Source organism: Fukomys damarensis, unplaced genomic scaffold (genome assembly GCF_012274545.1).
Source record: "Fukomys damarensis isolate Sample0158 unplaced genomic scaffold, DMR_v1.0_HiC HiC_scaffold_32, whole genome shotgun sequence".
NCBI lineage: Eukaryota > Metazoa > Chordata > Mammalia > Rodentia > Bathyergidae > Fukomys > Fukomys damarensis.
The window spans coordinates 33,482,496-33,508,553 of record NW_022900944.1 but is presented as its reverse complement, the minus strand read 5'-3'; the positions used below and the strand labels follow the sequence as shown (position 1 = coordinate 33,508,553).

Genomic DNA, 26,058 nt, shown 5'->3' with positions numbered 1-26,058 from the left:
AATAAACGCCCAACATAGGAAAGAAATGGCATCCATAAAACAGATTCAAACAGATATCCAGGAGATTAAATACAACATAGAAAGTATATACAACAGAATAAAAGAATGCGAAGATCGACTCTCAGATATAGAAGATAAGATTGCAGTCAGTGACCATGAAAAGAGAGATCTCTTAAAAACAGTAAGGGATTATGAGAAATCGATCCAACAACTCCCAGATGATGCAAAGAAGAATAACATAAGACTGATAGGAATACATGAAGTAGCAGGAGAAAACACAAATGACTTAAAAAAGCTGTTAGCAGAATTAATGACAGAAAACTTCCCAAACAGAGGGGAAAAATTTGACATTCAGATAACTGAGGCATATAGGACCCCAACTAGCTACAATAAAAAAAAATCTACACCTAGACATATAATAATCAAGATCCCAGAAACCCAACTGAAGAACAAAATACTACAAGCAGTAAGAGAAAAGAAACAAATCACATACAAAGGAAAGTCCATCAGAATCACAGCAGACTTTTCAACACAAACCCTTAGGGCAAAGGAGAGCCTGGAATGAGATATTTCAAGTACTAAAAGAGAACAACACCTCCAACCTAGACTGATGTATTCAGCAAAACTCTCTTTCAAAATGGATGGGGAAATAAGACAAAGAACACCTGAGAAACTACATGAATACCAAACCAGCACTACAAGGAATTCTAAACAAGATCCTAGAAAACGACAATGAAGGCAACAACACCATGAGGCCCAAAAGAGCAAATCAAATAGGCAAGGCAAGAAATTAAAAGGAGAAGGTGAAAAAGTAAAAAGAGTCAGCAAAAGGCCAATAACATGTCAATAATAAGTCAGTACATATCAGTTATAACCAGCAATGTCAATGGCCTCAACTCACCAATCAAGAGAAATAGACTGGCAAAATGGAATAAGAAGCAAAATCCAACATTATGTTGTATACAAGAAACACACCTAGTGCAAAAAGAAGCCCATAGACTGAAAGTGAAAAGACAGAAAACAATTCTCCATGTGACAGGAGCCCAGAAAAAAACAGGGGTAGCAATCTTATTTGCAGACAAAATAAAGTTCAAACCAAAACTGATTCTAGTATTATTGATGTAGGACAGTACGGTAGCATACCTCTGTGAATGTAAAATATCTTGTACCTGCTTTATGATACATAGTAGGGACTGTGCTTTATCAGAGCTACATTTAATGATATTACTCTAGAATGTTCTCTTTCCAGATTATGGTTAAGATGCTAATAAAAAAAAAATGCTGCCAGGTACCCCAACAGCAACAGAACTTTGCTGTTTTCTGGATATTATTCTTTTCTTTGTTTTTTTGTTTTGTTTTGTTTTTAAGGGAATGTGCTGAATGTCTATAATTTTGTTCAGATGACTGCAGAACCTGAAAAAGCTGTTGCTGCTATCGATGCATAACATACTGCTATTATTAGTCTTTTTATATAAATATAAACATATATACACACACATATATATAAATTGAATTTAGGGAAACTTTAATGGTGTGCCAACTTTGGAAAAAGTCATCCCAATTGTGTGAGTTGGCATTGTACAGAAATGGACAGCCATATTGGTCTAGAAATGTTAATTTTTAAAATTTCTTTTCCATGTGTACAGGGGTAACACATCATACTAAATATGTAAGGTCATATCTACGTGGGTTTGATTACAGAAACTAATAAAGTATTCTCTAAATAATGAAAAAAAGAATAATACTATAAGAGCAATTTAAATATGTTCAGCGACCATTTTCATCTTCAGAATTAAGGATTATTTTAATGTTACATCATGGCCTTTTCTCTTTTACTTTCCTTTTTATTTTTATTTTAGGATTCCCTATTTTTAATGTTCATACAGAGATTTCTTTAACTGAAATACCGAATAGTTTCTTTGGTGTGAAAAACTATAATAGTACACAGGATCCTAATGAGATAATTAATAATGTGAAATAGGAAGTGAAGGGCTAAAGGTGTAGGGAAAGTGGGAAGGGTGGGGGAAAGGTAATAAGGGAGAGGAAAAAAATATGAGAAACTGAAAAAATGGAAATAAAATGTTTGCAAATGGGGAGGGGAAGAGGGGATGAAGGGAGGGCAGGGACAAGGGGGAAAAAAATGAGAATCAAGACCTATTATGTAAAGGTACAGAATCCCAATGATGAATGTAACTGTATTGTATGCCTAGATTGTACCAATAAACTCAATAAAAAGGAAAAAAACAACAAAAACAAAAACAATGGTAACCTAACCTGTGTTGTAGTAAAGAAATATGAAAGGTTGTTTCTAAAAGAACTGGAAAAGGGTTCTTGATTTATACTCTGGAATAGCAAGCAGCATTCTGGGTTTTTTCGGGGAGGGGGCAGGGACATGGAAGAGATACGAAAGTGAGAGAGGAGAAGTGAAGAAACAAAGGGAGAAGACCAGCAATTAAAACTCTCCCTTTAAGGCTGAAGTCTTCTCTTAATTAGCTTTAGAAAAAAAAACACTCCTTAGTTTCAGACATCCTGAACCAAGATAAAGATAAATAATGAAATGAACATCACTTCCACATCTTGATGTGAATGTTTAAGCCAGAGATAGAAAAATGAAGATGGATACCTATAACCTATGTATGCAAGTATCTATTAAAATGTTTATTTATTAAGAAATAAATCCGAGGAACAATTTCTTCCTGAAATTGATACCACTTTGGAATATACTTCTATGAACTATGTAGGTGGTTTTGAAAATCGACCAAAAAACATGCTTGTCTGAGGCAGAGCAGTGTGACTGAAAACACAACCGCCAGACCCTACCTCAAGAGGACAGGTCATTTATGTAGAAGTGACAGGAGGAAAACACTATCTTTAGTCACCCTTTAATCCTTGGAAGGGCTAAACTACATTTGGAGACTTCTAAATTATTATAGATCTTGGTGAGTTGAAATGGGTTCTTTCTCTGTACTGCTTACAAAAAATCCAAGGTGCAAGTTTTAATTCAGCTGGAGAATCTAGAATTTTTTGGCCCATAGAGGACAGATAATGTCTTCCACAGAGGGGAGTTACATTTTACTAAGTTTTCAAATGAAAAGGGCATATCATTTAGTAAAGTTTGGTCCTTGGCAACCTGCTTATCACCTCAGTTACTTAAAATGCAAATATAGCCAAGCAAGGTGGCACATACCTGTAATCCCAGTACTTGGGAGGCTAACACAGGAGGATCACCCCAAGTTCAAGGCCAGCCTGATCTACATGGCAAAACCTTGTCTCAAAAACAAACAAAAATGCAAAAGCTAAAGCTCTACCTCTAGAGAGTCTGGCAGTAGTGGAAGCCTGGGAAATATATATTCTATGATCATTCTAAGGGATTCCAATTTATGTGATACAAGGAATAGAATCTAAGGAACACTGCTCTGCATTTCTTAGATAGTTCTAACTACTGTATTACCAAGAAAAACAGCAACAAAAAGCAATTCAGAGACATCTAGACACTGTAATTGCAAAAATACTTTTTCTACTGTTTTAACATAAAGATGCTCTCGTTACTGCTGTGCAGAAATGGGTTATGGCTCCTACACACAAGATGTATCTTTCGCAAAAATGGAAATATCCTTTGATCAAATCTGATCGCTAACAGTGATTTTTTTTGGATATGTTCAATATACTAATTAAGACCACACTTGGTTCAAATTTTACATTAATATCATGAGTATGTGGGTAGTATATGTATAAGAAGGGAGGACACATCGACTACCAGTGCTTACAATGTGTCTAAAGGACCATTTTAATCCCCATTCATAAACATCTCAAGAGTTCAGAATAGAAACTAGCAAGATGGAAAGGTTAATTTATACAAACACCCTGGATTGCAGGGCAACAGATGGCAGATACCACCAAGCAAGCACTCTTGAATTCAAAGAATTCTTGTATCCAGGTCAATTTGAATTTCTGTGTTAAACCTGGTCAATAATTCTGGCTTAGTGAGGAATGGGAAGCAAAAACCAACAAGAGAGGTTATGTGGTATCCTACGCTATTCTAGGCAGCACCTAGATTTCTGTCTTTTAAATTCAGAGGGTACTGTAACAGCTATTTGAAATTGTAAGAAAATACATATGACAGATGGAACCACCCAGTTTGTGGGAAGCAGCAAAAGCTTTTGTATTTTCTTCCTGGTATATAATGCAGAGATATATTAAAGTTTTCAAACATTCCAATACTTAATCTTTTGTTTTTGTTATATCACTGAGTTACTGGGAAAGGATGTGGGCCTATTTGAGCTTGCGGAATGAAATAAATGTGGGAAACAAGGATGGAAAGACCTCTTTAATTATAAAAAAGACAACATATAAGAAAAAATTAACTTAAAGAAAAAAATATGAGAAAATGAAAAAATGGAAATAAAATGTTTGTAAATAGGGAGGGGAGGAGGAGGTGAAGGGAGGGCAGGGGAATGGGGGAAAAATGAGAACCAAGACCCGGCATGTAAAGGTACAAGATCCCAGTAAGAATGTAACTGTACTGTGTACCTAAAATGTACCAGTAAACTCAATAAAAAGAAAAAAAAATAATTTCCAAATCTTTTGAATATAGAATTATTAACTATTCCATATAATGTAAGATTAAGATACTGTTCTATAACTGAACCCATAAACTAATTTCTTTCAAAACCATACAGAGAATATAGCTTTAGACTTTCAATTTAAAAAACAAGCATTAATAAAATGTTTCCTACTGTCCAAGACTCAGCAATTCTTTTTCCTGAGAGGTACTGAGTCCAAATTCCTGAAAAACAGGATTTTTGCTTGGGGAAAAAGTAAACACTTTCAAATCTTTTAACTTCTCTTGTCAAGATAACCTTAACAAAGCAATTCTGCTTGAGTAAACAGCAACATAACACTTGAAAGACAAGAAAAACTGATGACTTCTTACCTTGCTACCACTCTGAGGTTTAAGGTCATTCTGTTAAAAGAAGAAAACAGTATTATACATATCCAAATGAACTCTTTTTTTTTTTTTTTTTTTTTTTTTTTTGGTACCAGGGATTGAACTCGGGGTCCTTGTCCTTGCAACGCAGGCCATCGAACCGCTGAGCTAAATCCCTGGCCCCAAGTGAACTCTTAATATGTGCTTATTTCTAATGTTGGAACATGAGACTATAATCTGGTAGTAGTGAATTCCTGGGAAACATCAGGGTTTGAAGATGGGAACTGACCCTCTCTACTCTTACCATATCAGAGTCTCCTGTTAAAATAGTACGTACAGAGGAATTAAAAGTCCATAGTTATCACCTTTGGTGTGGGACTTCCAAGAACTACCAAAAATCACTATTTTAAGTAAAAATGTTATTAGTTGCTGTACAAGAATCAATCAATTGCCGGGGATGTAGCTCAGTGGCACTGTGCCTGCTTTGCAAGCCTAAGGTCCTGAGTTCAATCCCTGGTATCAAAAAAAAGAAAAGAAAGAAAGAAAAAAAAACCTCAAAAAGAATCAGTCAATAAAATCAATCCCCTTAGTTTTTCAGAGATACCGTATGTGTTGCACTGTAAGGTAGATGATCCTTAGAGGAAATTTAGCGTGATGACTGTGTTGATGAATTTTTATTTTCATCATTCTCTCATTCCATCCTGTGGCTATTCAGCAGTTTTCTCTGCCTAAGTGCTCCTCACTTTCTGGGAGTTCTTACCGGATGGATATCACCAATGTAGTACTGCTTTAGCATTTCTCTGGCATCAGAGGAATGGCCTACATCTTCAAAACTTTCACTTGCATCTACACCAGCTTGTTCCAGCAGAACCTCTTCTCCACCAGGATGCTATAAGGAAAAAGTATGTATTGAACCAAGGCTTCTCTGAAAAGCAAAACAATGTGTTTTTTTCTCCTATCCCCTTTCCCTCCTTTATCTGTTTTTTCCTTCTAAAGGGATAGAAATTGACATTGTAGGCCACCTGTAAGGATGCAATGTGAAAAACACAGCAAAATTTCTATAATATTCTTACTAAATCAGGCATGGTGGTGTACATCTGTGATCAGTAGCCTGGTGGGTTGAGGCAGAAGCACTGCAAGCTTGACTCTAGTTTGGACAACTTGGTGGCTTAGCAAGACCCTGCTTCAAAATAAAAAATGAAACAAAATAAAATAATATAAAAAGGGATGGGGGTATAGTTCAGTGGAAAGGCCCTGGGTTCAACCCCCAGTATAGTGGGCCCTTGACATGCAGACATACGACTGGCCTGACTTACAAACAACTTGGGTTAGGACTGGAATTTTAGTTTTAACTTATGAATAGTCTTAAATTATGACCCGAATGCCGGCTGCTCATGCTTCCAGGTGGTCTTGATACAGATTCAACCTTTAAAGAGCTCTGGAAGGAACATGACAACATCCTTTCCTGTGTGGGGTTAACTGACAAACCCTAGGACAATGTCGAAGGACACTGAGATTTGCCTTATATACACAGGAGAGGGACTGTGAAGGCTGTGCAGAGGAGCCTGAGCCTTCAGTTGACCTACCTGAGTTATAATAGCCCTCTTGAACTAAATGAGTTCATAAGTCAAGGGTCCACTCTATCACACACACATACACAAAACGTTAAACAGAGTATTACCCTATGACCAGCAATTCTACTCCTAGGTGTACAGTCAAGAGAAATTAAAACATATATCCACACAAAAACTTGTATATGAATGTTCATAATATCATTATTGATACCATCCCCAAAGTAGAAAGAATCCAAATGTCTATCAACTGGTAGATAAATAAAGTATGAAAATAAATAAATAGGCCGGGTGTGGTGGCGCACGCCTGTAATCCTAGCACTCGGGAGGCTGAGGCAGGAGGATCGCTGTGAGTCCAAGACCATCCTGGGCTACACAGTGAGTTCCAGGTCAGTCTCAACTACATAGTGAGACCCTGTCTCAATAAATAAATAAATAAGTAAGTAAACAAACAAATAAATAATAAAATAGTAAGAATATACCTCAAAGCTTTCAAAATTAATTAATTAATTAAATACAGTATATCCATACAATGGAATTTTTTGGCAATAAAAAATAATAAAGTAGTGATATATCCTACAACAGAGATGATGCCTAAAAACATTAAATGAAAGAAGTCACAAAAGGTCACATATTACATATTTCATTTATACAAAATGTCCAGAATTGGCAAATCTACAAATTACTGGTTGCCTAGAGCTGAGATTACTGTAGGATGTACAGTAATGGCTAATGGGTATAATGTTTCTTTTAGTTCAGTAAAAAAATCCTGGGATACTGGGTGTGGTGCAGCAAACCTATAATCCTGTGACTCAAAAGGCTGAGGCAGGAGAACTATAAATTTCAGGTTAGCCAAGGCAATTTAGCAAAACCTTGTCACTAAAAAATAATAAAATAAAAGAGCTGGGGATATAGCTCAGTGGTAGAGTACTTGCCTAGAAAACATGAGGCTCCAGTTTAAGTTATTGCAAAGCTGTTATTAAAAAAAAAAGCCCATCGCAAGCCATTTTGAAAGGCTGGCAGATACATCTGAGTCAAGGGGTACAAACACAGCCAAAGAAAAAGTGACTTTGCTACTAATAAGGTCAATGTTCACAAGATTATAGTTGCAGTAAAATTAAAGAAATAAAACACAAGGTTCTGAGATTGAAACAGAGGCACAAATACCACACACTAGAAAGAAACTGTACCACAGGGCCAAGGATTTAGCTCAGTGGCACCACACCTGCCCCGAAAGTGCAAGGTTCTGAGTTCGATTCTTGGTACCAAAAAAGACATATACAAACACAATAAAATGCAATGGATTCAGTGAAGTTATTTTCAAGTCAAGGATACCCAATCCAATTGAATGACAAAGAACAATTTTATAGAACACTTCTTCTAGAAGAAAAAAGACAATATAGAGACAAGCTCCACTAAAATAACTTATATAAAGTACTGTCCAACCTCCTTCCCAAACTTCTCAATTAAGTATGGACAGCAGTCCACTTACAACACTTGCCTTTCCAGCTTCCACCACGTGAAGACAGAGCTTTTCTCACCTCCAGAGGATGCAGGAATATGGACCATCTTGGAAGCAGAAAGCAAACCTAACAAAACCTACTGGCACCCTGATCGCATACTTCTCAGCCTCCACATTCAGCTGCTATTTGTTTTCTACAAGTTTCATTTGTTTCTTCCTCCCTCATTTACTGCATTACCGTCTTCTTTTATATTTTGTTCGGTTGGTGTTTGGAGTTACAGTCTCACTATATTGGTCACGCTGGACTTGAACTCAGAATCCTCTTGATTCCACCCTCTGCATAGCTAGGACAATAGGCAGGTGACACCACACCAAGCTAGCTAATGTTTTTACACTGAAACATTTAAATTCCCATCTCATTTCTCTTTGGTTCCACTTAGGATTTTTCAACTCTGATAGTGAGAAAGTGATATGAATTCAGTTAAAAACCATATTGCAAATTTTGAACTCCCTGGGGTAGTAATATGCAGTATGATGCTCTCTCTCTCACACACACACAATGCTTGGTGCTGGCAGAGAATAGCAGATTCTAAATGGCCACGAAATCATGAGGGCAAACAAATGAAACTCTATATATACTATATTCAATAAACTATGATATTTTAATATTTTATTATAAAATAAGATTTGTGTTAGATGATTTTTGCCCAACAATACAATAATGTTAAGTGTCTTGAGCGTATTTAAGGTAGGCCAAGTTAGTCTATGTTGTTTGGCATTTTTGGTAGGTTAAGTGTATCATGAAATGCATTTTCAACCTAACACCAGGACTACCCCCTTTTTTGTGGTGCTAGAGAGTTAACAAAAAGCCTCCAGTATATGCTAGGCAAGTGTTCTACCATTGAGCTACAACCCTGGCCCTTAACAATATTTTCTTTTCTCTCTCTGTCTTTTTTTTTTCTCTAGGACCAGGGATCAAACTCAGGACCTTGTGCTTGTGAGGCAGGTGCAGCACTACTGAGCTAAAATCCTTAACAATATTTTCAACTTACTTTTAAGTTTACTGTAATGTAACCCCATTGTAAATCAAGAAACATCTGTACATTTACAGTTATCTTCTTTGCAGCTACCATGGGGCTTACATTTAACATCCTAAAGTTATAACATTAATTTAAATTCATATCACCTTAACTTCAATAGTATATAAAAATTTCAGCACAGTGATGCACACCAATAGTAACAGCTACTTGAGAGGCAGGAAGATCACCCAGGAGTTCAAGCTCAGTCTAGACAATACAGCAAGACTACATCTCTTAAAAAACAAAACAAAACAAAAATATTATCCTTTGACAATTCCATCCCTTGGAACCTGGCACTTGTGAGGCAGGCGTTTGAACCACTAAGCTAAATCCCCACCCTCCGCACTCCTTTTTTATGTTAATTCAACAAAGAAAAATAAGAGCCAACTTCGGAAGAGTGTAAAACCTTCCCATTATTGGCCCATGTGAATACAGTGATAATGCTCCTTTGGGAGACAGATTGTATAACATAGTTCAACAGCAAGCCAAAAGAAAAGATGGAGACACACCCAGGGATTTTCTCACTACTTAATATCTGCCCTATAGGTGACTCCTCCATTCAAAACTCTTCATGTACTTTCAAGTTTCTGATGTGATAACAAAAACAGAACAATTTTATTCACTTTGTTCCTAGAAGACCAATGATGGCAATTCAAAGTCAAAAGCTGAGAAGGGAAAGGAAAGGAAAAAAATATGAGAAAAGGAAAAAATGGAAACAAAGTCTTCATAAATAGGGAGGGGTAGAAGAGGTGAAAGGAGGGCGGGGAAATGGGGAAAAAATAAGAACCAAGACACATCATGTAAAGGTACAAGTTCCCAATGGTAAATGTAAACGTACTGCATACCTAAAATGTACCAATAAAAGAACTGGAGGGGAAAAAAGTCAAAAGCTGAACTTCTAATTCTGATATATGTAAATAAAAGCAATTAATGCTAATGCTAAAAAGAAAATGCTGAGGTCAATACTTTAATATAGAATAAACTGTTTCTCATTCTTGAAAATGGGACATTTAAATGCAGGCTTACTACTGTGTCTACAACTGTACAGTATTTTTGTTTTGATTTCTGAGATGAGGCCTCCCTACGTTGCCAAAGCTGGCCTGGAACTTCTGGGATCAAATGACACTCCTGCCTCAGTGCCTGAGTAGCCAGGACTACAGGAATTAGGAAACAAAAGTTCTTTTCCATTGGAACTTTTTTCTGTAAACAGTGAGAGAAAAAGGTAGACACCTGTACCCACACAATTTATTAGAGTTCATTTTTTTTTCCAGTCATTTCTCTTTTTTTTTTTTTGGGAGTGCTAGGGATCACACCCAGGGCCTGGTAAATGCTAGACAACAGCTCTATCACTGAGATACACCTCAAGCTTCTACTAATTTTAAATGCCATCTTTACAAGACTAAGATCCTATGCATTAGTACACTTTTTGTACTCTAATTTAATTTCAGTAATCTGTTTGCTAATTTCTGTGCTTGAAATATCTGACAGAGATTTCTGTGGTCCTGCTGATTAGTGGGCAGCATCCCCTAGTCAAGTCCATTACTATTTCAGTACTTTGAGTCCTTCTGAAATCTGAGAGAATTAAAAAAAAAGTTTCAGGTGATTATTTAAATTATGTGGAAAGACCCCAGCTCACACCTACTGAGTCACAATAGCCTAGAGGGGGAATTCTTTGTATTTTCTGAATATCTTCCTCATATACATATATAAAATTTTCTCCAGTCCATGGCTTGTTTTGTTTGTTTTTTTGTTGTTTGAGACAAGGTCTTGCTGTTTGTTCAGGCTGGCCCCTAACTCGCAGCAATCCTCCTGGCTCAGCCTCCCAGGTGCTGGGACTACAGGTGTGCACCACCATGCCCGGTTGGTTTGCTTTTTCTTACCAAAATCTTTTGAATAGCATTAAGTTCTTTTTTCTTTTCTTTCTTTCTTTTGGTTACCAGGGATGGAACTAAGGACCTTGTGCTTGCAAGGCAGGCAGTGGCACCACTGAGCTAAATCCCCAGCCCAAGTTTTGTTTCTGTTTTTTGTTTTGGTATGGGGGAATCGAACTCAGGCCCTTGTGCTTGTGAGGCAGGCACCAGAACCACTGAACTAAATCTCTGGCCCCCAAGTTCTTAATATTGACTAATGTATCTTTTTTCTCTTTTATGGTTATTGCTTTTTCTATCTTCTCTAATATATCTTCTGCCTCAGAACTGCAAAGATTTTCTATTTTTTCCTAGAAGTTTTTATAATTTTCATTTTCTTTTTTGTTTTGTTTTTTTTGAGACAGGGTCTCACTATGTAGTTGAGACTGAACTGGAACTCACTATGTAGCCCAGGTTGGTCTCGAACTCACAGCGATCCTCCTGCCTCAGCCTCCCAAGAGCTGGAATTACAGGCATGTGCCACCACGCCCGGCTTATAATTTTCATTTTCACATTTATGTCTATGATCAATTTTGAGGTTTGTTTTTTTTTTGCCTTTGACAGGTAGAAATGTTTTTTGTTTTTAATAATATGCTGATGTCCAGTTGTTCAAGCAAGACTTGGTAAAAGGCTGCCCTTCCCTCTAATTACCCTTTCCTCTAAATGATCTTATGTGCAAGGGTCTATTTCTAGACTCTCCACTGACATGCCTAATTACACCCTAATACCGCGCTGTCAAGGAGGCTGTCAAGGAACACCATGAGGACAAAGGGCAGGTGCACCCCCAAGGCCTTAATTCAGGGCCTGTTATCCATTAAAAGACCATATGTTTTCCTTCCTGTTTGCCCTCCTAGGCAATCTTACTGACCTGAAAACCAGGTGCATCTTTAAAGCCAAGATGCCTTTGCTATAACATCTCCAAGAGTAAACGACATGAGAACAAAAACAAGTAGGGATCACCAGGAAGAGGTAGAGAACAAACTCCCAGACCCTGAACCTGTAACTCATTAAAATCATGACTTATGTTTTCTAAGCAACTAGTGACTCACCCTTATCGCAGCCCAGGATGTTTGTAGGGAATAAGGGTGCCAATGGAAAAAAATATGATAGCTCTTAAGGTAAGCTGGCTGCCCACTCCTCAAAGCCACCATGTTTGCACAAGAAAAGCACACCCCACCCAAAAAAACATCTTTTGAAACTGGGACTAGTGCCAATCCCCAGACTCCCGCCTGCCCTTGTGACCCACACAGGCATAAAAGGTTTACTTCTCTCTGCTAATGGGCAAGCACCGTTCCACTTCTCCTGGGGTAAACCCCCCAGTAAAGCTGTGCCTGCATGTTCCTATTCCTTTGCTTGGTTTCATTTCTACACATACCAACTCCTCACAATGAGTTTAATCATTATGTACTACAAACATGCCCTAATAAAAAATTTAAAACTTTAAAAAAAAAGTAACTTTTCTAATTGGCGGGCATAAAAAAATCCTTTCAACTTTTTCTTTTTCAAAATCATTTAGGTTATCCTAGTTCCTTTATATTTCCATACAGAAATCAGAATTAGCTTGTCAACTCCTAGGAAAAAAGCCTGCTGGAATTTTTATTTGGTATTATGTTAAATCTAGAGACAAATTCAGGGCAAATTCACATTTTAGTATTGTGTCTTCCAATTCACAAACATTTCCTCTCTTCCCTTATTTGAGGAATTGTAACCATCTGCAGGTTTGCTTTTTCAGACACATGGCCATACAATATCCTTTTAAAATATAAAAAGCCTCACAAGTGGTTTGGAGGCACGGTTAAGAGTTATGAAGTGCTGCTTTCAAGATGGTGTCATTCATGGGCCAGGAATTTAGCTCAGTGATGCCACTGCCTGCCTTGCAGATGCAAGGTCCTGAGTTCAATCCCCGGTGGTGGTGGCGAAGTGTGGGGGGGGTGTCACTCCGAATGGTGAAGAACTGTAGGTCAAAGTGCAGGCCAGCAGCAGTGGCAGCTGCACTTAAAAAAACTTACTTCTCAACATGCAAACCCCGAGGTCCTAATCCAGAGGCACTGAATCAGAACCTCTGGGATGAGAGTCCAGCAATCTGTGCTTTAACAAGTGCTCCAGGATACTGATTCACAACACTAGTATGTTGGCAACCACTAATATAGAGGTTGGGAGGTTGGGAACCACTAGTGTAAGAAGTAAAAAAACTAGTAAGAACTTCAGAGCTGGGTATGGTGGCACACACCTGTACTCCCAGCCCTTGGGAGGCTGAGACCACAGAAGTGCCATGAGTTCAAAGGCAGCCTGAACTACATAGCGAGACCCTCAAAAAGAGGAGGCGGGGAGGAGAGGGGAGGGGAGGAAAGTTGAGTTAGTGGAAGCATTCATTCCAGACTGGTCTTACTGCCAACTAGTTGTATGGTTGTATAGGGAAATCATTAAAGCTCTCTGAACAAATTTTTTCACCTGTATTATGAGGTAATAGCCTAGATCCTTAGAAATGTTCAATTGTATGGATCCAAGAAAAGGTCCTAGGAAAACTTTTATATAAAAACTAAAACACCAATCAGTGTACATGTAGAAGAAAACCAAATACAGACCTCATGATGAAAACAGAAGAAAAAAGTGTAATATACAGTAATCCATAACCAAAAACAAAAACAAAAACAAAAACCCATATATATATCATTTCGCAGTGAAAGACTGAAAGTTTTCCCTCCTTAATAAGATCACAACCAAGACAAGGCTGCCCATTTTTACCATTGCTTTCAACATTGTAGTGCAAGTTCTAGCCACAGCAATTAGACAAAATAAAAAGAAATCCAAATTAAAAAGAATAGAAAATTCCAAAGAATTCAGAAGAAAGCTATAGAGCTCATAAACTAATTTAGCAAGGCTTCAAGATACAAGATCAACACACAAAAATAAGTTTCTATATATCAACAATGAACAATCTAAACAGGAAATAAAGCAATTGTATTTACAATATCCTCTAAAAGAATTAAAATATTGAGTAAATTTAACTAATGACATAGATTTGTTTGCCGAAAGCTCTAAAACATTGCTGAGAGAAATTAAAGAACATCTAAAAAAATGGAAAGACATTTTGTGTTTATGGATCTGAAAACATTCTTGAGATGTCAATGCTATCCAAAGTAAACTATAGATTCAATGCAATCCTTATCAAAATTCTAAAAGCTTCTGCAGAAACAGAAAAGCTGACCCTCAAATTTATATAGAATTGCAAAAGACTCAAAACAGTCAAAATCATTTCAAAAAAAGAATGAAGTTGTGGGCTGGGGATTTAGCTCAGCGGTTCGGTGGCCTGCCTTGCAAGCGCAAGGACCAGAGTTCAATCCCCGGGACCAAAAAAAAAAAAAGAATGAAATTGGAGAATTCAACCTTTCTGATTTCAGAACTACAATAATCAAAATGGGGTATTGGCATTAAGGACAGACATTTACAGCAAGGGAATAGAAATGAAAATTGCAAGCACAAGGTTCTAAGTTCGATCCCTGTACCAAAAAAAAAAAGAAAAGAAAGAAAATTCAGAAATAAATGCATACATTTATGCCCAACTGATTATTACCAAAGGTGCCAAGTACATTCAGTAAAGAAAAACAAGTGTTTTCAAGAGAAGAGTGCTGGGGAATCTAGATTTCCACAAGCAGAAGAGCGGAGTTGAACCTCTATCCCGTTATCATAGAAAAAAATTAATTCATGGGGCTAGGAATATAGCTCAGTGGTAGAGTACATGGTTAGGATAGGTAAGGCCCTGGGTTCAATCCCTGAACCAAAAAACAAAAGCCAAAAAATCCCTCAAAATGGATTAATGAACCAAATCAGAACTAAGATCATAATATTCTAGGAAAAAAATACTGGTAAATCTTCATGACTTTGGATTTGGCAATGGAGCCTCACAGAGGACACCAAAATGTAAAAGAAGACAAAAATGGATAAACTGAACTCCATATAATTTAAGATCTTTTCTACATGTGATGCTCTGAGTTTGATCAGTGACACTGGAAAAAAAATTACAAAATTAAAATATCAAAGGACATCAAGCCAAGTGCTGTGGCACACACCTGTAATCCCCATACTGAGGCAGGAGGATCACTGTGAGCTTGAGGCCAGTTTGGGCTACATAGTGAGACTCTGTCTCAAAAAAACAAATAAATAAAAATTTAAAAATCAAAAGATATCAAGAAAAAAAAGACGTCAAGATGTGGGCTCACATCTGTAAACCCAACCACTCCAGAGCGGAGACAGGAAGAATGCAAGTTAAAGCCCAGCCTGGACAATTTAGTATGACTTTGTCTCAAGATATAAAATAAAAAAGGACTGGGGACATAGCTAAATGGCAGTGTTCTCCTGGATTCAATCTCCAGTACTGAGGAAAAAAAGAGTAAAAAGACAAACTATAGGGCCTGAGATTTAGCTCGGTGGTGCCACCACCTGCCTTGCAAGCCCAAGGACCTGCTTGATTCCCAGTACCAAAAAACATATTACAGAAGAAAATATTTGCAAATCACGTAACTGTTAAAGAAATGATATTCAGAATACATGAACACCTTCAATTAAACAACAAAAAAGCAATCCAATTTAAAAATGAGCAAAGAAATTAGATATTTCTCCAAAGATACACAGAAAGACCAATAAACACATGAAAAGATGCTCAACATCATTAGGGAAATAAACCAAAATGGGTATATCACTTTACAACTGCTAGGGTGGCTATACTTTAAAAAAAGGAAAGAGAAAAATAAAAAGTGCCAAAGAGGGCCGGGGATTTAGCTCAGTGGTTCTACCGCCTATTTCCCAAGTGCACGGTCCTGAGTTCAATTCCGGTACCAAAAAAAAAAAAAAAAAAAGGTGCCAAAGACAATGCATATAAAGAAACTGGAATTTGAACACTGCTGGTAGGAATGTAAAATGCAACAGCTGGTGTGGGAAACATGTTGGGGGTTCCTTGAAAAGCCAAACACAGAATTACTACAAGGCCAAAAATCGGAAAAAACCCATGACTATCAATGGATGGACAGACAAAATCTGACAGATGCTGTAAATTTGATGAACTCTGAAAACATTATACTAAGTGAAATAAGTCAGATGAAAAAAGACAGGTAATATATGTTTGTGTCTCTATGAGGTACATAATCAAATTCACTGAAAAAGAAAGTATAGCCGGGGATTTAGCTCAGTGGTTCGGTGGTCTGCCTTGTAAGCACAAGGAGCCGAGTTCAATCCCCGGTACCAAAACAGAACAAAACAAAAAAACCACAATAAAAAACTTAAATACACATGCTAAGTGAAAGAAATTAGACACAAAAAGACATATTATATGATTCCACTTATATGAGGTACCTAAATAGGCACATTCATAGACCACAGCAGATTAGAGATTACTCTGAGTTTGGGGAAAATAAAGGAGAACCTACTGTATAGAAAGTTTCTGTTCAGGGTAATGAAAAAGTTTTACAAGCAGGGTTGTAATGGCTACAGAATATTGGACAGTTTAACAGTCCAAAGAATATGTGGTAGAGAGCAGAAGTCCTTGACTTCTGTTTAAGTTCAATTACAATGGTACATTCCACAATTCTAGAGAAGGCTGCTGAGTTAGTGTTCATCGCCTGATGCAGAGTTTACCAACGGAAGCAAAATTTTGCCAAATGCTTCCATGTGGAAACCATACTGTTCTTGAACAGAATTATTCATGAACTGAGGTACTTAGTACTGTTGAAAAGAGGACAGAAAATTTATGCTTTAAGAAAGAAAGAAAGAAAGAAAGAAAGAAAGAAAGAAAGAAAGAAAGAAAGAAAGAAAGAAAGAAAAGCTGAGTGTGATGGCACATGACTATAATCCCAACTACTTGCAAAGCTGAAGCAAGAAAGAGATCAAAGCCAGCCTGGGCAATTTAGCAAGACTCTGCCTCAAAAAATAAACTAGGGATGAAATTTAGTAATAGAATATTTGTATAGCATGTGTAGAGCCTGGGTTCAATCCCCAGAACCAAAAGCTAAATAAATTACTGACAGAAAATACCAGATCAATTGTACACAAATAACAAGGGACTGAGGACAGAAAAGTGAGCACACTCCAGGGAGGAGCTACTGTCTCCACCACTTGGACCTCCTCTTAGGTCATTCTCCAGTGCCATTTGGGTGAGGTAGAGACCTTCACTCTTTGGAGCCACTGCAGGTCATGCTGGGGCACTGACTGGTATGAGAAGCGATTCAGAGAGAAAAAATTTCCAGGCATTTGTTCAGTTTGTTTGGAGCACTCATTTGTTTTGGTTTGCTTTTGTTTCTTGTAACCTACTCTTCTCACAACCACTTTTATCCTAGGATGGGTAACAGGGCTTTAGAACTTTCTAAAATTACATAAGCCACAAGGGGCTTCAAGTTGGTTTGAGGCTCCTTCATCAGCCAACACAGAGTCCAAGTTCCTTGAACCATTGTTGAGATAAGTTTGGATTAAGAGACAGAGATTCTGTGGTGTGTGTGAGGAGCTCTGTTGTAAATCAGGAATAATAAAATGCTTGTGGTGCTTTGCAGCTCCCTGGAAAAGTTTTAGTTACCTATGACTTAGAAAAAGGTGATTTTATCGTGCTCCAAAATGACCTGTATACCTGAAAGCACACTCTGATTTCACACAACTGGCCTTAAGATTCTTTGGAGTAATTTTGACTAGGATAATAGCCTCAGCTGCTTTCCTTGCCCTTTTCTGGATTAGTGACAAGTACAAGTAAGAGCCTTCTGAACTCACTGACCATGAAGCTGGTTGGCTAATGTTGATAAGGTTTAAAATTCCTGTCATTTTGAATAACAGTCCTTGATTCACTTTAAATTGGATGTGTTTCAAAATATCTGTCAAATTTTATTTGCTGAAAATTGATTTTTATCTCTTCCCACTTCCATTCCTTAACTTAAAAAAAAATGGAGCAATTTGATTATGGGTGGTTTGCCTTTGTATTTTTCTTGGTAGGAGGCATCATTCCTAAACTGGTTTCTTTTTTTCATTCTAGAGGCCTTGAGCAATAGTGCTAGGATGAGATGTATAAATTTTTTACTTATTTTATCTAAATTTTAGAACAATAAAAAATGTCTTAAAACCTGGGAACTTTTAAATTATTAAGACTTGTGAGTTTGAGGCCAGCCTAGGTCACATGGTGAATTCAAGGCCAGCCTGAATGTCATAGCAAGACCTTGTCTCAAAAATAAACAAATATCACACTGTTTTTACAGAAAAGCCTTATGACATTCAGAAACAAAGATTTTGGGCTTTTCCCACTTCAAGTATGTTACATATCATTTTCTCAATGTACAGTGTTTAAGCACCTATAGATGACACAGTTTGAGACACAAATATGGGTTAATAACATGAGTTTTCTAAGTGAAATAAATTGGAGACACATGTGTAACTATTGCATTCTCTGCTATGAGAAAATGAAAGTGGAAATAAGGACTAAAATGTGTAACAGATATTGGGAAATGAGAAAACGTTCAACAGGGAATGGGAACAAGGCAGATGGGGGGAACAGGGGACAAAAAGAAGGGAAAATAGAAGGAAAAATTGGAAACAAAGCTTTTGCACTAGGGACATAAAGAGGGTAGGGGACTTGAAGGGAGGAGGGAAGGGGGAAAAAGAGGCAGGATGTACAGGTGCAAATTCCCTATGACAAGTGTTATCAGTATGTATCCCTACAATGCACCAATAAGTTTTGTTATTTTAAAAATAAATAAATAATATGAATTTTATGTGTGGAGTGGCATTTTGTTACAATGTACAAGTTGTAATTTTTTTTGTAAATTGATCATATATGTTTAAAAGTTATAGCTGTCTCATTAGAGACAGTTCTAAGAAAAATATTTTTTAAAAATTAAAAATGCAATACACAGGGAAGTTAATCTTTGTTAAAAATAAGGCCTAGGGGGCTGGGGATTTAGCTCAATGGTTCTGCCACCTGCCTCATAAGCACAAGGACCAGAGTTCGATCTCCAGTACCAAAAAATAAAAATAAAAATAAGGCCTAGGATATTGATCTGTTCATAAAATTCACAACAAAACTTTAAAATTTGTTAAAATTTACTGTTTTCTCTACTGTCTTATTAAGATCAAATATGTAGGTAAATGGAGTCCTATTAGGAAGTTCATATTTAGATACCTGTTTGAAGCTTTTATAATTCTGGTTAAACTACTATCATGTGACTTTCCTTTTTTTAAATTTTCCTTATTTTTAAAAATGCAATTGTCTTAATATGCTGTAAAAGTTACTAAATTGTTTTACTAATTTGCTACCTTGTACGTTGCTTATTATACTCATATAATTATCAAAAACCATGTTCCTCTAGACAAGACAGTCTTGCTCAAAATAAATGTCCTTAGCTAGTAAAATAGACAATACTCATATACTGTATTAAAAAAAAGTTTACTGTTGTGTATGTATACCTAAGAAATCCTGAAAGTGTTACTGAACTATAGTTCTTGGTCTAAGTATTAGTATGTTTCCCCCAAATGGTAATTAACACTGGTTTATACTAGGAAGGGATCCAAGTATTTGCTTGATATGCCTTTTGGCAGAACTAAACTTGCCTCACAGAAATATTGTCTTTCTTTAGTTAACCTGGTCACTATGTTCTTTAGTTCAAGTCTGACGTATAGACAGGTTTGCTTTACTCTCTTTTTTGGTACTACGGATTAAACGTGGGTCCTCGTGCTTGGGAGGCAGGTGGTGGCACCACTGACTAAATCCCGGGCGTCAGGTTTGCTTTACTCTTATTGGCTTGTTTCATGTTTGCCTGTAAGCTTTTTAACTATTTATCACAGTTCTAACGTTTTAGGGTACTGACTACAAAATAGACAAGATTAAACTCGACAAAGGACGTTAGATAAACTCAGCCTAAGAGCTACACCCTCTAAATCTCTGGTATTCCTCAAATTTGGCAAGAAGGGCTTATGACAGACTCCAATCATCTGTCACACCTCCTCCAGCACAGGACATGTTCTGACCGTCACTGGGGAAAACTATCTCAGCGCCATAGGATAAGGTTACAGATGGTTAAATGGCATTGCTTTCAGAAACAAAGAAAAAGCGTGGGGTGGGGTGGAGTTGCAAGCATGAAGGAGTCACCTGTGTGTCAACCCTACCAAAATAAGTAGAGCTGCAGAAATTGTGAAAGAGGCTTCTTATGCATGACTTCCAAAAAGCAAAAGGCCCTTCTAGTAAGTGTGATGGCTAGATATCTCCTGATTTTGGCTTTCTTTTATATTTGACTTCACAATTTTAGTGAAGTACTTTTTTAGGATCAAGCATCTGGCTTCCCTTTGCTTATACTCCAGCTACCTTTGACAGAATCCATGCACTAATCCAACATGAGAGACTGCCAGCAGATGATGTGGTACCTCAAGACCTTTAAGACTGAAGGCTGAAATAAGCAAGGGAGAACTGTAACCAGCACTGCTAATGGAACTTTAAAAGTATTTTTTTTCTTTTAGAGATAAGCAACTCCAAATTTCCTCCTGAAAACACATAATCAACACTCCTTCATGCACCTCAAGACCACAATGATGAATCTAAATTATAAATAAAAAGCAAGGGGCCAGGAATTTAGCTCAGTGGTACCGCACCTGCTTCCCAAGCTCAAGGTCCTGATTTTGATACCTGGTACCAGAAATAACAAAAACAAATAAATAAAAAGCAAAACAAAAGATAGATGTAGGAAGTAAGGCAGATCTTTCTCAAAAGGGAAGGCAGTCAAGACAGAGGGAGGGAATAGGGAGAGAAAGAAGGGGAAGGAAAGGGAGCAAAAAAGAATGAAATTTTTTATACTCTACACAAGGAATGTAAACATTATGTACTGCAAACACGTACTAATAAAGACAAAATTTAAGAAAAATAAAATTCACGCCAGGGATTTAGGTCAGTGGCTCCGCCACCTGCCTTGCAAGTGCAAAATCCCCCCAAAAAACAAATCCTCTCCTCAGCCCAAAAGAAGTGACAGAATATGCAGATGCTGACACCAGGAGACCCAGAGCCCAGTTCTCTTTCCACATGAAAGGGGACAATGAGCTGAAGATGGCTGGAAGCAATAAAGCAAGTATCTCTCTAGGATACCTTTCCTCCTGTTCCTTACCGTAAAAGTCCCTTACCCACACGTACAAGGGGAAATAGTGATTTGAGGCAAACAGGCCCTTCCACTGCCTCAGAGGTAGCCAAGAATAAACTCTTCTTTCTTCTTTAGCAAAATATATGCCCTCCTTTCACTGGTCAGTGGCAAGCAAATGAAAATATGAACCTAAGGGCACAGTAACATGACTGTCAATCCAAATTAGCAGGGAGGCCGAGGCAGAAGAACTGCTTCAGGTAAGGTGACTGAGGCCAGTCTGAGAAACACAACAAAACTCTGGCTCTCAAAAAGAAAAAAAATACTTGATCTTTCCATATTCATTTGTATACATAGTGGATCCTTGACTTACAAACTTAATTCATTCCTGAGGGCTGCTTATAACTCCAGTTGGTCAGGTGCCTTCAAAGTCTCTCTCCTATATAATTTTAGGCCACACTTTCTCCTAGGCAGCTCTCAGTGTCCTTAGAGAGACAATGGCCCAGGATTTCTCAACTAACCCCACACCAGAAGGGATGCTGTCATATTCCTTCCAGAACTCTTTCAGGGTTAAATCTATATCAGAGACCAGATACAGAAGCATAGCAGCCAGCATTCGGGTCATAACTCAAGACTCTGTTTGTAAATTAAAACTAAAATTCCGGTCATAATCCAAGTTATTTGTATGTCAGGTCAGTAGTAACTTGAGGGTCCACTGTATAAGTACGCAAAAAAGGTATAGAAAGAGTCAAACAATTCTTTGGATTAAAATAATGAAACAATTAAAATGCCAACCTATAGAGGAAGGATATTCAGACTAGAAAGCCCTTAATAAGGGAATCCCAAAGTGATTTCTGACTGTAAAGAGAAGGATGAAAACTTAATAGCAACCCTATTCTTCTAGACCAGCAGGCCAAAAACTTTGGTGTCATCTGTCCTTTTTCTTTTATTCCCCAAGTCCAGAGCATCACTAAAACTTACTGGTTTTTCATCACAACACATTCAAAATCTGACACTTCTCACTACTATCCACTGCCAGAGCTCTGGTCCAAGGCACTATTCCTTGCCTAAATTACCAGAGTTCATAACTGGTTCCCCAATTCTACTCTTGCCCTCCTTTTCTGTTTTCTCAACAGTTACCAAAATGAACCCATTAAACCGCTAAGTTGAATTGTGTCCGAACAAAAGGTAAAGTCCTTCCTAAAACCCGCAACACCCGTACATGATCAGAATGATCCCATTAAACCAGTAAGTCATATCATGACACACTTCTACACCAGTGATTTCCATATCAGAACAAAAGTCAAAATGCTTCCTAAACATCCCAGTCATTATTGCTCTCCAGCCCTTCTGATCTCAGGTACTACGGTCTCCCTGACTGTTCCTCAGACATCAGATATACTTCCATAAGCCTTTTAATTTGTTCCATTTGTCTGCCATGCTTTTCCTGCTCGTATCCACATGACTAGCTCCTTACCTTACTCTTGGCCTTCACCCTATCCATGTTCTCAAAGCTAGTTCTGGCCTTTGTACCTAAAATTTCAACCCCTCATCTTCACACGGTCAGCCCATACACACATTCCAGTCCTCCCTGTAATGTTCTTCCTCAAAGCACTTACTGCAACATAACACTATATATTTCACTTATTTACTGAGTTTATTTTCTGTCTCTTGGAGATTGTAACTTCCATGAGGGCACATTTATTCACTACTGTATCCTCAGTACCTACAACAGGATCTAGCACAAAGTAAAGGCTCAGTATTCGTTTGCTTGTTTGTTTGGTTCTTTTGAGTCAGGGTCTTGCTATGTAGTCCAGGTTGACCTTGAACTCACTATGTAGCTTAGGCTGTCCTTGAATGCAGTGGTCTTCCTGCCTCAGCCTTCCAAGTGATGGGACTATGGGCATGTGCCACTATGCCAGCTGTAATATTTAATTAAGTAAATGCATGTGTAAGCTTGGAATGAACAGAACAGAGGCAGAGACTACAGAACAAGTAAGAATAGCTAAAGGCAAAGATTTATATAGTTCAAGCTTCAAGGGAAGACTTGCATACCAAAAGTCTCTGGCTACATTAACACCTGGTAAAAGAGGTTTGCAACCACCACTCTAGATTGAATTAATGTTTTCTATAAGCACTAAGTGTTCCCTTCAGATTCACTATTCTGAATCAGTCAAGAAGAAATTCTAAGCCAGGCATGGTGGTGCATACCTGTAATCCCAGCACTAGGGAGGCTGAGGCAGGAGGATCACTGTGAGTTTGAGACTAGCCTGGGCTACATTGTGAGTTCCAGGTCAGCCTCAACTACATTGTGAGATCCTATCTCAAACCACCCCCATTCAAAAAAAAGAAGAAGAAGAAGAAATTCTAGGAAAATAAAATCATAAGAATCACCACAAATGAAAAAAAAACTGCCTACCCACTATGAAATATGCATAACAAACTTACCATCAGGTCAATCATAGAGGAAATAGCTAACGCTAGAATTTTGTAGTAATGCTACAGAGACAAGAAAAATGAAGGCATCTGTCTAAACCAGATTGTCATTAATTAATTATATCTCTCTGAAACTGTTTCTTATATAGTGGACCTCAAGTTATGACCAGCCTGACATACAAATAACTTGGGTTATAAATTTTAGCTTTAACTTATGAACAAAGTCTTGAGTTATGACCCAAATGCCAGCCACTAGAACTTCCAGATGGTCTCAGATATAGATTCAACCCTGAAAGAGTTCTGGAAGGAACAATATAACATCCTTGCCTGGGTGGGGTAAACTCAGAAATCCTGGGCCAATGTCTCTCTAAGGACACTGAGAGCTGCCTGAATACAGGAGAGAGACTTTGAAGGTGTGTAAAAGAGCCTGAGCCTTCAACTGACCAATTTTAGTTACAACTAGTCCTTGGAAACAAACTGAGTTTGTAAGTCAAGGGTCCACTGTACCTGTTAAAATAAGGATTATTCCTAGCAAGTCCTATGCTTATCAACTAGTTTTGTTGAGGATGAAGCTGAGGATGTAGTTCAGTGGTAGAGTGCTTGCCTAGCACGCATGAACTCTGGGTTCAAGTCCCAGCACTGAAAAAGAAAAAAAGCATGAAATATCATGTACTACTCAAATTCAACAAGTTACTCAATTCTTGAGCTTAGCTTACTGTCCAGTGGGAAGATTTGTTAGCACAACATCCTTCTTGAGAGACTTTAAGTTTTAAAAGTTTTTTACAGAATTATAAGTCAACTGTATGTATGCACCAAATTTTTCCCTAGTCCCCAAATTAACAGGAAAAAAAAAACTTTACTAGTATATTTGCCTCAGAGAAAAAGAATAGAAATAAACTTTTTTCCCCCCAGTTACATTAAGGTTATATTAGGCAAGGTTATTACAAGAAATTGATCACAGCCAGGTGTGGTGGCACATGCCTGAAACACCAGCACTTGGCAGGCTGAGGCAGGAGGATCGCTGCAAGTTCAAAGCCAGCCTGGGCTAACAGTGAGACCAGGTCAAGAATGGGAAGAAGGAAGGAAACAAGGAAACAAGGAAGGAAGGAAAGAACTCACAGGTATTAATCTATTACTCAAAATAAAATAATATCATTAATTAATTAGTAGTGGCAAACCAGTGGATGCCTGGCGCTGGGGAGAATGACAACAAAGGAGCAAGAAACAACTTTTAGTGTAACAGAAACGATCTATTTCTTAAGTGGAGTTTTGATTACAAGCGAATACATTTGTCAAAATGCATCAAACTGTACCATTTTAATGGGCACAATTAAGTGTATAAAATCACACCTCAATAAAATTAGTTTAAATAAGTGAAAAAGTCTCTCCTGTCTCCTTAGATTAAAAAAAAAAAATCACTCAGTTGCACAATGGTTTCCAAGAGAACTTATGCAATGCGATCTAATACAACAGGTTGAAAGATTTAAAAAAGGCAAGGGAATCTAAGCGGCCAAAAAGAAAAAGTCAACTCAGGATCTTTTTGGTCCTGAGATCAACTCAAAATAGAGAGGGGGGCAAAACCCCATGGGGAAAGAAAAAAAAAACCTGAGATTTTCAAGAAGGTATTATTTCTTCTCCCAAAACAGTATTACTTCAGAAAGCACACTGGAAAAGAACACAGATAAGGAACATTTGAGACCTGGGTTCTAACGACCTAGGCCGTTAATTGTGTGACCTTGAGTGTCCTCAGCCTCTCTTAAGCCTCAGTTTCCCTTTGTGTAAAACGGAGACAATTATGGCTTAGAGTCAACCTAGCACACAAGTGTTTAATGCATCAGTAATACATTACATTACACTAGGAAGATAATTTCGGGCTGGCTGGAAACACATGCAGAGCCAAGACCCCTTCCCTGTTTCTGAGGGCTGTGGGCCCGTTTGTAAATTACCGCCCTCAGCCAGGGCTCATTTCCATCCTATGACACTCCGCGCAGCCTTTGCACCCCTCATCCCCGTAGCTCCCGGAGGCCCCCACCTCCAGGGCCCCACCTCGTCAAGAAAGCGGGTGACATCGTAGACTCGCCCATGGATCACCAGCCATAGTTCCTTCACAGAGTTGCGCTTCGCCACTTCCTCCAACCGATAGTAAGTGACTGAGGTCTCGCCGCCCTGCTCTTTCTCGCCGCCCTGCTCTTTCTCGCCGCTGCCGGTACCCTCCACGGTCGCCATTGGGCCCGAGATAACCTATTCACCACCGCTACCTGGATTTCTTCAGTTAAACTTCCTACAGGCAGTCCGCTCTCTGCCTTCTTCGGCTTCCGTAACCGGGTTAACCTGGTTCGAGATCTATCTAGCCAATCAGAGTCGTCCAGCCCCTCCATCCTTGCCAATCAGATGCTGTGATTTTGGAAAGGTGCCTGATGGGGCCGAGTTGGTAGGTATTGCCTCAGAAGAGGTTCCGTTTCATTTTTAAGGCCCTTGGGTTTGAGGCGTCCTCAAAGAGGGGACCGAGTCTACAGAATTCCCCCGAGTCCCGCTTCCTTTACTTTTACACGAAGCTTGTTTTTCCCAGACAGCCTCTGTCCAGCTCC

At 38.2% G+C, this 26,058-nt stretch overlaps 1 protein-coding gene across 1 annotated transcript in view; it reads right to left on the bottom strand.

The window, feature by feature from the left end:
- LOC104854047 (cytochrome b5 type B) overlaps positions 1-25,803 on the bottom strand; it is a 37,870-nt gene extending 12,067 nt beyond the window's left edge. The window contains exons 1-3 of the mRNA XM_010612348.3: positions 25,517-25,803; positions 5,688-5,816; positions 4,934-4,963 (exon numbers count right to left, since the gene is read on the bottom strand). Of these exons, the coding sequence (XP_010610650.1) occupies positions 4,934-4,963; positions 5,688-5,816; positions 25,517-25,696 (339 nt within the window). The 5' untranslated portion in view covers positions 25,697-25,803. The remainder of the gene's footprint in view (positions 1-4,933; positions 4,964-5,687; positions 5,817-25,516) is intronic.
- Between the last annotated feature and the right edge of the window lie 255 nt (positions 25,804-26,058).